This window comes from Oxyura jamaicensis, chromosome 1 (assembly GCF_011077185.1).
Source record: "Oxyura jamaicensis isolate SHBP4307 breed ruddy duck chromosome 1, BPBGC_Ojam_1.0, whole genome shotgun sequence".
NCBI classification, from domain to species: Eukaryota; Metazoa; Chordata; class Aves; order Anseriformes; family Anatidae; genus Oxyura; species Oxyura jamaicensis.
Genome location: NC_048893.1, coordinates 110,717,627 through 110,734,335, shown reverse-complemented (window position 1 = coordinate 110,734,335; position 16,709 = coordinate 110,717,627). Strand labels below are relative to the sequence as shown.

The 16,709-nt window shown below is 37.0% G+C and overlaps 1 protein-coding gene across 2 annotated transcripts in view; it reads right to left on the bottom strand.

The window, feature by feature from the left end:
• The window catches only part of DYRK1A (dual specificity tyrosine phosphorylation regulated kinase 1A), an 88,776-nt gene that overhangs the window by 9,867 nt on the left and 62,200 nt on the right, over positions 1-16,709 (bottom strand). For both annotated transcript variants that reach the window (XM_035315762.1, XM_035315761.1), the window contains 4 exons: positions 6,690-6,782; positions 6,047-6,235; positions 5,157-5,304; positions 1,553-1,839 (listed from right to left, as the gene is read on the bottom strand). In XM_035315762.1, the coding sequence (XP_035171653.1) occupies positions 1,553-1,839; positions 5,157-5,304; positions 6,047-6,235; positions 6,690-6,782 (717 nt within the window). The remainder of the gene's footprint in view (positions 1-1,552; positions 1,840-5,156; positions 5,305-6,046; positions 6,236-6,689; positions 6,783-16,709) is intronic.

The window sequence follows — 16,709 nt, the reverse complement described above, 5'->3', positions numbered from 1 at the left end:
AAAAGAAACAAAGCAAAACAAACAAAAAAAGATCTTTTTTTAAAAAAAAAAAAAACTCCAAAAACATTAAAAAGAAAACAATAACAAAAAATATTCCAAAATGAACTGTACTTTATATTTTAATTAACACAAAATTTTTACCCAGTACTTTCCACACAAAGGTGCCAATGTTTACTTACTTCTATTTAAGTTAACTTTTCTGTGAAATTGCACAAAGGTAATTTTCAATTGTGCTTCCTAGCACCTCAAAATTACCTTATTATTGACCTATACAATTTAGATCTCATTTGTTTTCCCTTCATTTTCTTCCTAGGCTCAGATGTCTCTACTTAATAGAGAAAATTAATTTTATTAATCCTAAATTTGTGCCTCACCACTTTCTACTCAGTCAATCCATGAGTTTTTTTTTTAATTCTCTTCATTAAGTGATACAATCTTCATTATTACTATTCATATTTCTGAACTGACATCTCTTTTGCAATTGCTGCAGATTTACAGCAAGTCTGATTTAGCAGGTGTTTTGTTTGTTGGTTTAATACCCAGTTTTCTCAAAGAAAAAGGATACGATTCATAAGTTATAGATTCAACCACCAAAGGCACACAGCTGACCTGGCAAGGTTCAAAAGCCTCTTTTCAAGGAAGAAGAAAAATCTATGTGGAAGTCTAATTTCTGTCTACAGAAGTTTCCTTGCCTCTCTAGCTAACAATTTGTATTCAGTGCAAACAATTAAAGTTAAAGGACCCTGAATACAGGTGGTCAATCATTCCACCAAACAGGATTCATTCAACCAGAAAAGTGTCTATTGGTTTTAGACTATACAGTGCAGAATGAACAGTAAGTACATCCTGATGAACTTTTCAATGAACTGTCAGTGCAAATCAAACATTTGAGGAACACAATTCTTCTTCCTAAAGAAAACAGTCTTTGGCATCCAAGTATAATTGTTTACGGTTTTAATAGCTGTTGTATATACTTTAATGTTTCTTAAAGTAAATACAGAGCTAGTTGACTATGCTAGACAGAAACTAACAGCTCAAATCAAAAATGCACTCATCTTCAAAGCACATGAACAACGGGATACAAATACAAATATTTTGGACAGTTATCGATTAGGCTAAATCTACCCTAATCTAAAGAAAACAATTTGTCCTGGAAACACTTTGCACGTATGCATCTTTACTCATAGTAGGACCACCAGTGAACTCAATCCAATCTTCCCACAGTTTTACTAAAGTGTTTGTAAAAATGGGGTTAGCAGTATCTTTAAGAGCCAAATACTACAATGTCTCAACTCCCAGATTGTGTCTTAGCTCCATGGCACACTAAATAGGTAACACCTTAAAGTGGAAGTAACTAAATGCATCATGTGATAAGAAAATAATAAAGAAGTATTATATTTAAGAGCATTGCACCACTGTAGACCTCTACAATCAAGTGATGATGCAACTTGCATTAACACCGCATAAAAATATAATCAAGGAGAAAAGAAAGATGGAAAGTTTATCACATGTATCCAATAATAGCATAATTATAATTTCTACCAATACGCACCCTCTGTCCAAGTTGACATGAACTGCCAAAATCAACAATCTTGATGGCGCTTCTTTTCGGGTTACAGAGCAGGATATTCTCAGGTTTTAGGTCACAGTGAATGATACTAAGTTCAGGAGTCGCCAGAAAAAGCAGTGCAGTGCACATTTGCTGTGCAAATTTTCTTGTCAGATTCAATGAGACACCTCTGAAGTTGGTGTTCCGCAACAGATCATACAGATTGTAGGACAGCATTTCAAAGACTAAGCAGAGATGGTTTCGGAACATGAAGTGGCGCTTCAAATGCACTTTAAAAAAGGGAAGAAAATAATTGTTTCAGTTAATATGCAGGAGGTTGACCTGTAAGATAATATTGTGTTGATTTTTCTAGATCTGTTATTATTTACAAAACATTTCCACTATGCCCAGGGTATGGGTTGTTAGACTTTTTCATGTATCTGAAGTATAACTCAGTAAAGCTACATTAACCAAAAAAATCATTTAAAAGATAGAAGAGAGATTTTCCAAAATGAATATATTACTCCATATCACTCCCCTACTAGCAAAGGCAAAAAAAATAGTGGTAAATAAAAATAACATTGAATTCCAAACAAAATTAAATTCAGATTAAGTGGAGAACTACTACAGTGATATTCACAACTAATCTTTGTCTTCAATAAATTAGCAACAGCCCTATTAGGTAAAAACATCGGCAAAAAAGACAAGCAGCAGTACAAATTGTGAGCAAAACAATCTTAATCACAAGACTTTGGACCTTTTCCAGTGAAGAGTTCATTTCTCCACCCTCCTAAAACTAAAATTGTATTTAAGTACAAGCAGACTGGAAAAAAGTGTACAAACAACAGCATTCTCAATAATAAAGCAGATATCACACTTTTGATTAAATTATGTATTAGGAATTCCCTTTACATTTACTGAGAAATTATTCAAATGCCAGAGTAATTTAAAACATACCAATGTATTACTGCAATTTATAAATCATGACTTCGATAGACTACTTCAATTAATAAATTCAATCACAATCCCAAAGGCTTTATATTCAACCAGACATAATTTCAAAATTAAGAAAGCAACAAACCCAATCCAAATCTAATCAATCTGTTTCATGAAATACATGAAAAAATCATCTGTTTAGAAGGAAGCAGGGTTTGCCAGGTTCTTATTCAGGTTGGTCTCCTCAACCAAAAGAAAATTTAAATAGGAAAAAAACATTGCAATCTTCAGATAAATAGCAATACAGCCCCTCTTTGTCACAATAAAATCTTGAACCAATATTAGCACAATCAGCATTCAGACTTTCACTTAAGGTAATTACATGGTGCCTCATTGAGTTTTATTTTCCTCATTATTATAAGCCAGTTCTTCACATGTCCCTTATAACTAACCTGTAATGATACCATTTGCTTCCGTCCCGATGCCAATTCCTGCAATACTTCATTGTCTAGACCTTTTGCATTTTCTCATCTTTAATGTATTTGCAATACCCTACCACCACAAAAGCACCAGCACCTTTTCATGTCCTTGTGGTCTTCCTGCACCATATACCCCTTCCTCCCCACAGCACCTCGCTGAACCTGCCAACTTGGCAAGAACCCCAACTAATTTTCAACTACCAGCAAGCTACTTGACCAGCTCTACCAGTACCACCTGCAGTGCCACACAGCTAATAGTCTGGGTAAGAGCTGAACTTGCCAAACCTTTCCTGCAGTGAAGCCATCACATTTGAACATTTATCCCCCACTTTGCTACCTTGAAACTTGAATACCTTAATGTATTCCTATACTCTGCTAGAAAATACTAGAGAAGACTTGGCAGAAGTATAAGCAGTTACACTTTAAGTCATTAAAAATCAAGTTAAAAAGCTATATTCTTACAGTCCAGTCTCTTAACTTAACCACACACATCGTAAAGTCTTCCTTTTACACCACACTGTAATACTTGCAATGCTTTCAGCATTATTCAACCACTCTCAGCACCATACACCTGACAGTCCATGCAAGGGTAAAGTGAAGCACCTCTAGATGTCAGTTTTTGCCTCACATGCAATACACAGTATTCATTCAAAACATGCTCTCTCTGCCTTTTTTTTTTTGACTTTTACTAATGCTGCAATGATTGTTAAATAGTGATAAAAAAGTGGACCTACTGAAATATATCTTAATAGAAGTCAACTTGATAAAAGCCTAAAAATATTATAGTCAGTTGTGCCTGCTTAAACAAAAGCAGCATATTTCATTTCTATACTGCTCAAAGATATCAAACCTCTTCCTTTGTTTTGTTCTTGTTTAAATACTGCACTTCATATTAAACCATCTCTTGTGAAGTCACACAGTTAGATATAGGAAGTTTTAGTCAAATCTCATTTTATGTGGTGCTACACACTTTCTAAAAATCTAAAATTATGAGTTTATTCATTTGGTGATGGCTATAATGTTTTTATTTGCTCCATATTAATCTGAAACTGCTCCTGTCTTTAACGTCCCTGAAATATCTTTTTGATATAGTAGGGTGCAAAGTTTAGTTTCTGTTTTATATGGGCATGTTCCTAATAAAGTTAAAAATGTATTAAAAACTTTTAAACTGTATACATAAAATGTATTATAAAGATAATACTCCATAAAAAAAAGTTAAAATGTAACTGAATAGTCATCAGATAATTTAACAGCAACGTGTACTAACATTATTTTAAGGGTTTCTTTATAAACTACAGAAAGAAAAATTAGTAATCCAATATATACATGCAAACCTGAAGAGTATAGTTGTTAGTATTTCAGCTCCTGCAAACTAAGATAAAAATGTTTAAAAACAGTTTCGTTTCTTAAATTATCTCTCACAGTTTTCCACCTCTCTTTACAACATGATGTCCTTCCATCACATTTTTGCCCAACACTCCACTCCAGAGAACAGACAGGATTTAATAAACTTATTACTTGAGCTGACCAACTTAATTTCATCATGACTATAAAGTTCAAGTAGCATTATAATAATAGCCCCAACAAACAGCGTGACAGTCTACAGGAATGGTCAGAATTATAAGCTTTAGAAATATTTTCTGAGATCTAAACAGGGAAGTCTTAACTATTACAAAAGTCTTATCTCAGTTTTGTTATACGAAATTTTGAGCTTTCTAAACAAGCACAATCAAAAAACAACAAACAAGCTAGCCACAAAGCTTCTTATTTCATATTAAATAGGCATCCTTTTATCCATAACTATTCCCAGGTAATTTTGAATCTATTCAAAGTCATGAAAGAGATGCAAACAACCACAGATCACAGCCTCTGTGGAAAAGCTGGTCCACAGGAACTTGTTTAGGTGTCCATATCATTAACTGGAAAAAGAAAACTCTACAGAAGATCTGAATGTTACAAAACAGCAAGTCTGTTATCCCAAAACACTTTTATGTATTTTTCTTCTAGATCTAGTCCCGCTGTAAAGTGATCTGCTGTTTATGCAAGGTAATATACACTGAAAACTACTATTTTAAGTTGCATTATTTCATTTTTTTAACATGAAAACTGTTAGTTGCAGCATCCTACACTATATATTGAAACAAAATATTCATAATTTGATTAAGTAAAAATTAAGAAAAATATCTGAATACCTATATAGTACTTCATCTCAGTGTCATGTTTGTTCATAAGCTCAAGCAGTCGCACTTCAATCTGGGCTTGGTTTAGGAAAGCTTTCTTGTTTTTTATTATTTTGATAGCCACCCACTCCTGTTCCACTCGATCATAAGCCTTTACAACCTGAAAAGCAAAAACCAAATATGTAAGTCATCTCTCTGCTTCAGTTTTCACAATTCTGCAAAACCCCTTTTAAACATACCAGAATTTATAGAAAAATTTTACAACTTTTGTTCTTTCCAGTTAAATTTCTTTTCTTCCTAGATGCTAAAATAAAGCTACAACCGATAACATGGAGTTTATTGAAGTGATGTTGCAAAATAGAGCAAAGGCTTCACTGGGCAGGACTAAGGCAAGTATTGTACCCAAATGCAAGCAGTAAATCAACAAAAACAATACTGTGAAATGACTTGCAGAACACTAAAAAAAATAACAAATAAAACAAAAAAAAAGCTCCATAAAAGAAAAGCTCCATCCTCCTACCAGACTTTTTCTTCAAGCCTTGGCTACAAATACTAATAGTAAAAACAAACATTACTGTAAAAAATAGGTTATCCCTAGTATTAGACCATTGTTTTAATATAAAAACCCAAAACAAATAGCTAAAAATGTGAAACCATGGCAAAAGGCTGAGGATTTGCTCATTTGCAAAGCACATTAACAGTTGAAATATACTGTAGTATATTCAAACATTATATGTAGTAACAAGGAACAGCACAAAATACAAATGCCCTGAGCAGGCACTTCAGCATAGTAGAATTAAGAAAAAAAAGAGCTGAATTTCCAAATGAAATAACAATAGCACTTCAAATTATATGCATATTATCATTCACACACATTAGATTGCACAGCTGATATATATTACCTGTCCAAAGGATCCTTTGCCTATTAAAGAGTCAATTTCATATCGATCCATCCACTTCTCCCCATTTTTTACAATATAGTCATAGTTGTCATCATCATAGCCATCGTTGTAAACTTTTCGCTCCTTTTTGTGACTGGAATCATCTCCTTGGCCCTGCTGATGCCGCCGTTTTTTTTTTGCATAGTAAACCTAAACATGAAAAGTATATTGCTTACTCAGTTACCTTTGAAAATACAGAGCTGTATCAAGCCAGCTATTTCATAAATGTTAGTGGTTTGTACTATGGGTCCTTCAAATAAAGAAAGAACTTTGAAAATTATATTCCTCAAGATGGGGTGAGGGGGCAGCGAGGGAGTCGGGGGGGATAGGCTAGATTCTCTCTTTTTTACTATCCTCCACGTAACAGAAACAATCTGGTATACAACAGGTATAAAAATACTTCTGTACTTTGCAGTCATTTTAGCTCTAATGAAATAATGTAAAATTTCTTTAATTTACAGTCAAATGGGTTCACTCTGCAAGAAAGAATCCAAAATAATGCCAGTTGAAGATGTAGTACAATTCACAGAAAATATACTTAATAACATATTTCAAACAATAAATTCATATCAACGCACAAAACAAAGACAGCTGAAGCCATTACCTCATTAATATGCTTGTATGTTTTAATCAAATCTACGGAGAGCTTCCTCAAAGGAGCAGTAGCTGGATCACGGAAAGTTTGGGGCATCCGCCTCTGTAATATGACAATATTAGATATATTAGAAATAGGCATGAACTTTAATTATATTTAATCACTTCACCAAATTGAGATATTCTGCACAGAAATGAGCTTTTTTCTTTTAATATCTTTTTATTCGAGCTGACAAATAAAAGAAAAACAAATACAGTAATCAAAGAAAATAACATTTAGTGCAGCTACTTTTTATGCATTTATTCAACAATAAATAAATAAATCTCAAGATGCCTACCTCTCCTCAGTATACCTAACAGGCTTAATCCCTGTAAAGCCTTCTTTTGTTAAAAATGTGCCTCATTTGATAACACAGAGTAGTAGTAACATGCTGACATTCCTGCTTTACATCACGACTGATACATGGACTGTAAGTGTATCTAATGTACAGCTGCATTCAAACCACAAATGGAAGTTAACGAGTATGCCTTCTGGAGAACTGTGGCAATTTGCCACATTAAAACTACATTAAATTCCAAACCAAGAAACTCAGGTCTACTATGCTTTGCAGTATCAAGCATATGATATTGCCTTGATGAGTCTAAAAAAAAAAAACAAAATAAATGCAAAGACACCTAAAGCACACTTGCTAACACCATACCTGCTTTTAAAGTTTTAAACAACATCCCTGGAAAAGTGTGTATGTTGCTCAGTGGTGTTTCCTAACATTGACTACTTTTAAAACAAGAACATCTTCAACAGCAGTGTATTTTTGATACTGGTTTCCTAAAGAGACAGGACTTCTGTGTGAAACAGTTATTTGTGTGCCTTTTTTTGCTTGCTAACATGTCCCATATAGCTTCTGGATCTACCAAACAACGTCCGTTCCTCCTTAGGATTTGTTTGAAATCTCAGAAGATAGAGTTCCTGAAAGATTAAGTTCCCAGTGTCAAGGTAGAGGCAATTTGTGTCACCAGTGAAGAAAAAAATAAAAATTAATAACAATAACAACAACAAAAAATAAAAAATAAAGAAACCATGCAATTTGGCTAAAGCTGGCTAACCTGTTCAGCATCCACTTACTTAACAGCACAATTGTGCCACTAAACAAGCTCTGGCAACTCCTCTGTCTCGCACAGTGAGTGTCAGAAGGGGAGCTGGGACAGAGAGCAAGCGGTTTAGTCAGTGTGACTGGTCCCCTAGCCTGCCTGTCTCCGTTCCTTCTCTTCCCAATGACAAGAAACCACACAACAAGTTCTGTTACTCAGCTTGTTTCACATGGCTAAGCTCCTTTCATACCCAGTGCTAAGAGGTCTAGCCGAGTGCACACCACCACACTCAGCCATCCAGCTCTCATCTCACATCATCTCATCTCACACCAGCAAACGTGCTTAGGCTCATAACTCTCTTCATTTCCAAGTGCTTAATCTCATCTGCTGCCTCCCGTTACAGCTGAACTGATACTCAGCCTCCTGCAGAGCTGTGGAAAGAGCATACGCTGTCAACAAAAATAATGAAACTGATTTATATGTAAGTATTGCTGAACTAATAAAGGAACTGGAAAAGTACAACTGCTCCTCTGTCTTTTACAGTACTGCCTAATACTTCTGACTGTGGCTGTGCAAATGGCTTTATTTTTCCTTTTCCTCAAGAACCAAAAATAAAAATAAAATATGTTGAAGTGACCCAAAAAGGTTTTCACAAACAGATGTAATAAAGAGTCTGTATTTCTGAACCCAGGTACCCAGACAACCCCACGCTAGAAATCTAAGCTCACATTCTCTTCCTGCGGACAAGCAGACACTGAAATAACCCAAGAAAAACAAAAGAGACAGAGCGCACAAGAGATTGAGAGAGATCATGAATGAGCTCAAGAGCTAAAGAGAGCAAAAAAGCCAAGAGGCTGCCAGCAACCTGACTGCATCTGTGCAAGGCTGGGACTCCCAACAGCTACAGGCTCAGCGGAGCCTGAACTGCAACTCACAGTCCTGATGCACACCACTCAAAATACGTCTACACAACATTTCTGCATCCATTCAAGTCTGCTGACTTCCAGGCTTTCTGATTAGAGATTTTCTCAGAGACAACGTAATCCAGTTAAACTTTCCTCAGGGGCTTTTAACCCAAGCCACGTACATCCTAGATGTTTGCTCTAATCCATTCACTTTTGGATATGCCCCCTACCACCAATTTCCTTTTAGCAGCTTTAACAAATTAAGCCGTTAATTCATTTTGACTCCAAGTCCGTAACCGTTCTGTATACATCAGGAAGGTCTGTTTTAAAAATTTCTAAACAAACTATTTGACGTCTCCAAAATATTTTTGTTCTTTCCTCTCATCTGTCAAACAGATGTTAATCATGAAACGAATCACACCTAAATGCAATCATTTTTGGTTCTCTTACACTGCATTGCTGAACACCTCAACAGCATCTAGTCCTAATCACAACCATCACTGTCACAGGCTTGTGAAACGCAACAATTTCCCTTAAATTTCTGAACTTGATTTAAAGAAATGATTGGAACATAGTACCATTGGTAGATTTTGCTGGTAAAAGAAACTGTTACACAAATACTTGCAGAGACCACTCTCCCACCTAGGCTGATATGACGACCGAAGTCCCCAGTACTGCAGGTTAATGTTTTGAGGAAAGTGCCTAAGGACAGAAGAACTCAATAGTTCAGATCAACAATTCAGCCATAAGATCGCTCTAACTTGGAAAGGGAATTTGTACAAGAAATGTTTGTGTTTATTTTCTAATTTAGAAGTCAAATTTCCTTACTTAGGGAAAAAAAAATCTAATATCAATGCTAGGGGGAAAAATAATAATTTAATGCTGTTCCCTAATCACAAATGATTAAACTTCTGCAGGCTACCTCTAATGCTGTTCATAGCCAGAATTCTGTCTGAAAACTGTTCTTTCAATTGTGCATTTAGACAATCATATATTTCTGAGGACTCACTTGACCTGTATGAACTTTTTAACAGATATTAATTTGCTATTCTGGGTTCTTAAGAAAGTCTGGGTGAGAGAGGAGAGGGAGTTGACCTTTTCTTCCTGCCCTTGTTACACTGCAAAATTTTTAACATTCCCTTCTTCTTCCTCCAAGATTCTTCTTGAGATTCTTGCTCCGTTCTTTCCTGGTGATGTAGGATTATGGAACAAAGCGTTCATTATCCATTCTACACAGTAACGCTCATAAATTCTTTATTATTGGGGTAATAACAATTTCCCTCTTGGTTTTAAAGAACATTCAATGACAGAAAAAAAAAAAAAAAAAAAAATGATCCTATTTTGCAAGCTCCAGTCTCTATCTGGTGGCCAGACAGCAACACTGCAACCTCAGATCTTCCTGAAGATTGAACAAAATCAAAAGATGTTTTGAGACTAAGAGACAAAAAGCTATTTTAATTACAGTTACATATGTCAGTCAATATCCACTGCATTCTGACTGGTCCACACTGACGCCTTCATAGCATTAGTACAGCTAGCTGGAATGGCAGCATGATGAAAACTAAACTACAAGTAAGGAACTGAAATTTGATTTTTCTTAACTGTTGAGAAGCAAGTTGTAACTAGTCTAAATAAGGAAGAATCAAATAAACAAACAAAAAAGGCAACTAAGAACCCCATTTACATGTATTCACACCACTTTTGAGATAACTCATGCTTCAAAATAAACTCTGACTTTTAATTCAAGTGTGTTATTTTACCTATAATAGTCTTTGAGGTTTCCTGAATGAAGGAACAGATAACTTGCACTCTCTATGTATAAAATTTCTCTCTCTCTTTGGGCATATTCTTTGTTATCTAAAAACAGATGGCACTGCTTCTTGCAAAATGCATTTCATTTTGATTAAGGGGAATTATGAGCAGATATATATATGCTGTTAATGGAATGCTCTAATTCAGATATTAAACAAAGAAAAAAACTACTTCTAAGTTCATAGGGAGGGAGGGAGGGATTCTGGCTGTATACTGTACAAGTTTCATTTCACAAAAAGAAGAAATAATGAGACTTTATTCTGTAAAGATTACAGTTGGAATTCTTGTTAAAAGTTATGACCTACATATTAAAGAACTGAACAGACCAGTCTCATCTCCTATGCCACTTGTTATTTAAAACTCTTCTTGCATCACAACAATATAAGATAGGAAGTCAACGCTAATCCCTTGTCATGGCAGACAGCCACATAATAGATGGTATCTCCAGAGGGTCAACAGAACAGATGTTTATTTGATCTAACCACAAGGCACTGTAACACTTCTCCAGAATATATAATATACAGCAAACCAGATTTTTAGCAAAATGACAAGGCAAAAAAAAGCATGTGCCAGAGAACTAGAGATATCCAGGACTCTTCAAAGTGACTATACTCAGTCAGAACTATGTGCAGGTAGGGACAGATTTTCCATCACTGACTTGTTCTCTATTTCCCTCCTTTTCTGGCTTCCTTCCCTAAATAAATAAGGTTAATGAGTGAAAGTAATAGTTAGCAGCAGACAAGCTATAAGTTAAATAATTACATAGAAATGGCAAGTAAAAAAGGTTTATCTTCCAAGATTTTCTACTGCCTGATTTAGCCAGAACACAGAATTACTTCTAAACAAAAATCTGAGATAGAGGGAAAGTAAGAGAAATACTTTTACTGAAATGAAATGCATGCTCACATTCATTATAGTCTGTGGTGAAGTCTGGCCATCACTAATAATTACATTAATGATTAGGTAGCTGAAGTAACTAAGAATTTGCTACTGCCTGCTTGAACACATCAACTTTCTAATGATCTAGCTGTAACCAATAAAATCCTGTCCAACAACCTGGTCAGCAAAATCAAGAATTTTGCAGGTGGTAAGTGATCTTAGATACTTATACAAACAAAAATGTTTAGCTGTCAGCCTGACCTTTGAATCCCAGGTGATTTGTGAAAGCTAAACTGTTGGAATTTGTTACCAAATTCTGCCCAGAAATCTCAATTCAACTTCCTTATCAGGTAAATCAATTTTCTACTCTTTTGTACTTAACTGAAAAAAGTTTGGGGCAATCTGAGTATCCATGATGAAGATAGACATTACCACAGCACAAAAGAAATGCTTGTTTGAAGTTGTAAAAACCTTTAAGCTCTTATCTCTTATTAACATCAGGCTACGGTGAACTCTCAAGATGCAACCAGTTCAGACAGGACAAAGAAACATTACTGCTTTTTTCTGCTAAAAGAGGAAAAGTCCCAGAGATCTCATCTTTTCTATTCCCTCCAGGCCACATCCTCTTACTGCTTTCCTGAAGTGGGCTCTGGCACTTATCAGAGAGGTAAGACCACACAGCCAAGGGCAGGACCCCATCCTGCCAGCAGGCCCAGCATGCAGACAGAGAAAACCCTTACCATCCAGCAGTTTTTGGGAAACAGGAGCCTTAAGCTTGACCACAGGGCGGGTGGGAAGAAGAGAGCTGGAAGTATTTAACTGTAATTTAAACCTTGTAAATAAATGGAAAAACAAAGCAATCTGGTTGGCTTTGAAGTTTATCTTCCTGTTATCTGTTCCTTGCCAAAAATGAGATGAGTAAGCTTCAGCCACCATAACCATTAAGCAATAGGTGTAAGAAAAGATAATGTAAACAATATTTTAAGGGTAACAAAAAACTAAACATTATTTATTTAACTTTAAGACGCATCGTCATTACTGTTTCCTAACCTCTAATCTGCAACTGTGAATGATTCGTAAAATACCAGAATACGGTCCGCAAGCCATTACAAATCAAAACACAAGCAGGACAGAGTGGGAATAAAAACAATGAATTACAATTCAAGGACTAGCTTACTCGTTATCTGGTTATGAATGAAAATCATTACAAGAACTTGAATAAGAAAAAAAAAGACTCAGCAATAAAATGAAAAAGAAGAAGAAGAAAAAAAAAAAAAACGTAAGGGGAGATCATTTTCCAAGGGACCTGATGAGTTACGTCCACAGGTCCTGAGGGAACTGGCAGATTAAGTTGCTAAGCCACTGTCCATGATACTTGAAAAGTCATGGCTGTCCGCTGAAGTTTCTGCTGACTAGAAAAGGAGGAAGATAACCCTCATTTTTAAAAACAGAAAAAAAAAAAAAATGACCAAGGGAAATACAGGACAGTCAATCTCACCACTGTGCTTGTCAAGATCATGGAGCAGATCCTCCTGGAAAATACGCTAAGGCATATGGAGAAGGAGGTGACTGGTGACAGCCAACAAGGCTTCACTAAGGGCAGATCGTGCCTGACAAATCTGGTGGCCTTCTACAACAGGGTTACAGCATTGGCATATACGGGAAGAGCAACTGATGTCATCTACATGGACTCGTGCAAAGCACTTGACACTGTCCCGCATGAGATCCTTGTCTCTAAATTGGAGAAACGTGGATTTGACAGACGGACCACTCGGTGGGTATGGAATTGGCTGGATTTGCACTCCAAGAGTTGTGGTCAATGGTTCCTGTGAAGACAGGCTGAGAGGGTTGGGGTTGGTCAGCCTGGAGAAGAGAAGACTCCAGGGAGACCTTAGAGCAGCCTTCCAGGACTGAAAGAGAACATAAGAAACCTGGAGAAGGAGTCTTTATCATCAGGGAGTACAGTGACAGACAAGGCATAATAGATTTAAACTAGAAAAGGGCAGGTTTAAAGTAGATTTAAGGAAGAAATTCTTTACTGTGAGCCGTGGATGCCCCATCCCTGGAGGTGTTCAAGGCCAGGCTGGATGGGGCTTTGGGCACCCTGGTCTGGTGGGAGGTGTCCCTGCCCATGGCAGAGAATTGGAATTAGATGGTCTTTGAGGTCCCTTCCAACCTAAACCATTCTATGATTTTATAATCTTTGCTATTTTTCAAAATGACATTGCTTACAGCAAGTGCTGCTACTCTAAATGCCAGGAGTTAACAGCTGCTTTAAGCAACTGACAAACATTATCCTTATGACCTGGCAGCAGCCTGAAGAAACTTATTTTCTGAGAGAAAATACTATGTGCTACTAAATATTTAATTATCTATTTTAATATCTATTCATTCTATAAATTTTCAGGATCCCCAAAAACGAGACTTCTTCCTGGGTTGTATTTTTAGGCAAGTCAGGTTTGTCTGGACTGGAAGGAAATACCCTACTTACAAAGTTCGGCAAATGTAGCGATCGGCTTTTTTGATGCTTGCATTCCCAGCTCCTTCAAGATTCCCTCAAAGACATGCTGGGCTGCTCCGCAAATTATTTAACAGATTTTTTACTCGGTGAGAAGTGCGTTTATTCGAACCACGGAGTATTTAGGAGAGGGGAGGGAAGGCTTCCCTGGCAGAAGACACCTGCACCAGCCCCTGCGGCGGCCCCCGGCTGGCAGTGCAGTGCTCCGCTCTGGCCAGCAGATGGTGGCCGGAGCTCGGAAAAGGATTTCGCCGGGCAGCCGGAGACCCCCACTTCCCTTGCCGGTGTGGCCGGCGAAAGGGCTGGCGACTTGATGTCTATGCGGCGGGCATTGACACCCAAACGGGCTACATTTAGGATGCTGCACCTGGTGGCACCAAAGCGGAGCCGGTCGCCTAGGCTGCTGGTGGCCACTGCTGAGTCAGGAAATTCGGAAACTCAAGCTGAGACCTAACTTCTTCTCTAACGGGGTGCAAGACATCACATTAAAAGGATCTACACTAAGAATTATCCTGCCGGGATCTGCTGAAAGTTGCCTTTTCCTTTCTGCTGTTTTTTACGGCAATTAGACAAACCTGTTAAGCCCTCTACAACAGAAATTCAGCCCCTTCCTTGTTTAACACAGGGTCATTTTTGTTGTTGTATTTGTGCACATTAAGTCAAATTCTTTAAATCACATTTACTGCCCAAATTAAAAACATGATCTCCTTTAACCATACATACTTGAAAATTGACGTATACCACCGTATGGTCTGAATTTTGGGGTAGACCTGTGTGGAGCCAGGAGCTGGACTCAACCCTTAAGGGTCCCCACTTCCAACTCGGGATATTCTATGATTATGAGACCGAGCAGAGTTTGCCATCACTAAAAGGCTAGTCTGGTGTTCCAGGCTTTAATAACAGATAAGCACTTGACAACACAAAGAACTAATGGCTGATGGTGGTGTTCCAACAGGGGAACAAAACAACTACACCGAGGTGGTTCAAAAAATGATCTCTGCAAGAGTTGTTCAGAATTGACATATGCAAGACAGAGAGAAACAAGTTGCAGACCATTCAAGGCAATACCAGGAATAAAAAGGCTCTCTGTACAAGAGTCATCAAGAAAGAATCTGTAGGACGTATGTATTGTTTAGCCATGAAAACCTAGATGGTATGCAGATTTCATCCTGAGTTAAAGACAAGATGATAACGTTGTCCACAGCAGTGGAGAAATGTAAGCACAAAAGCCTTCAACAATGGAGGGTCCCAGCTTTTATAAGAAGATACAAGAATAAGAGTTAGGTTTTAATCAAGCTGAACTAGAACTGACAGCTAAACATCTAACAAAAGAGCTATGAAAGAGTAAGAATGAGAATTTTGCTTAACAGAGACAAGGTGTAGAGCAGATTGTCTGAGTCACTAGAATAAAGATGTTAGCTGAATTTGGTTTTGCAGATGAGATTAACCAGAAACACGTGCAAAGGCAAAGAGATATTGAGACTCCCCGCAACAGGCCCACAGAGAACCTCCGTAACTCTCTATGTGACATACTGGTAGGAGAATCACAAGAATTAAAAAAAAAAAAAAAAATAATGTTGTGAAAAACAAGAAGGCAGAAGACTTCAAGAAGTTGCCCATAATCAAAGTCCATGGAACTAAAAGCTACTTGCAAAGGATTAAAGGAGCTCAATTCACAGCTGCTTAGGCAGAGGACTATGAGGACTTCAACACAGTTATAGTAAAATAGTAAGACAGAAGCTACAGTATAGAAAAAATAAAAATAATAAATAAATAAATAAATAAAACAGGATAGAACTGGAAAAATAAAAATTTTGATTCTAACATACATACTATTTACGTTGCAAAGACAGCTTGACTGTCCTTACCAGAAGGTGGCCAACTGATCGCTTTTTCCCAGAACCAACCACCACCTTTTCCCTAGTATTTACATCCTCCTCTTGGTGGGCTGCATTTTTGGTCAACAACAATTATTGGCTACTCTCTGAAAGCTATTCTTCAGCTTTCTATTATTCAACTACCATTTTAAAGCCATTGCAATCAAAAATGACAAGGGATGGTGATACGACCTAAAGTTCAATTATTTTGCTTTTTGGTTTGAAAATAACTAAGCACTGATGTACACTAAAGCTCACAGATATGATGCCAGATTATAACAATTGGGTGAGTACCCTGGAAAGGTTTAAGGAACACAGAAACTTTTCTTATTTGGCAGACTGATTCACTAACTTCACTGTGAAGGTTTTGGGGGACCTTTAGCCTAAACAAAGTCTCATAAAAAATCTTTGCAGATTTCTCAAGCTGAATACTGTTATATATGACCAAATTATTCCTCCTACTGCATGGCTCACATGAAAGTAAAAACATCCTTTGCCAGTTCCATTCACTTTGCCATTCTTCACAGAGCCCTGGTCATTACAGCTCTCCAAATTTTAGTATCATATATCCTGGCACTTAGTTTGAGTATTCCATTCCCTCTTATGCTTTTCTGCACAAGCTCCATCCTACAGAGCAATACCAACAGAGTATCTCTTGGTAGTACTGCAGATTTTTCTACCAAAGCCACCTTGGACAGAGGAATAGACATAAATCTGGCAGCAGCAAAAGACTTCACTCTCCATCCTTTTTAAATGGAACATGTCTCATTACCCTGCATCAAATTCTGAAACTATGACTTACAGACTTCTGGATTTTAAGCTTTGAAAACCATCTGTGTTGAAGTCTACACCACTGGGCTGTTCCCCTTTAAAGAAAGCAAGATTTATCTTTTACATAGGGAGATGCTAGCTTTTGTGGCTACTGCTATTAGTTAAGAAGCTACTTCAGC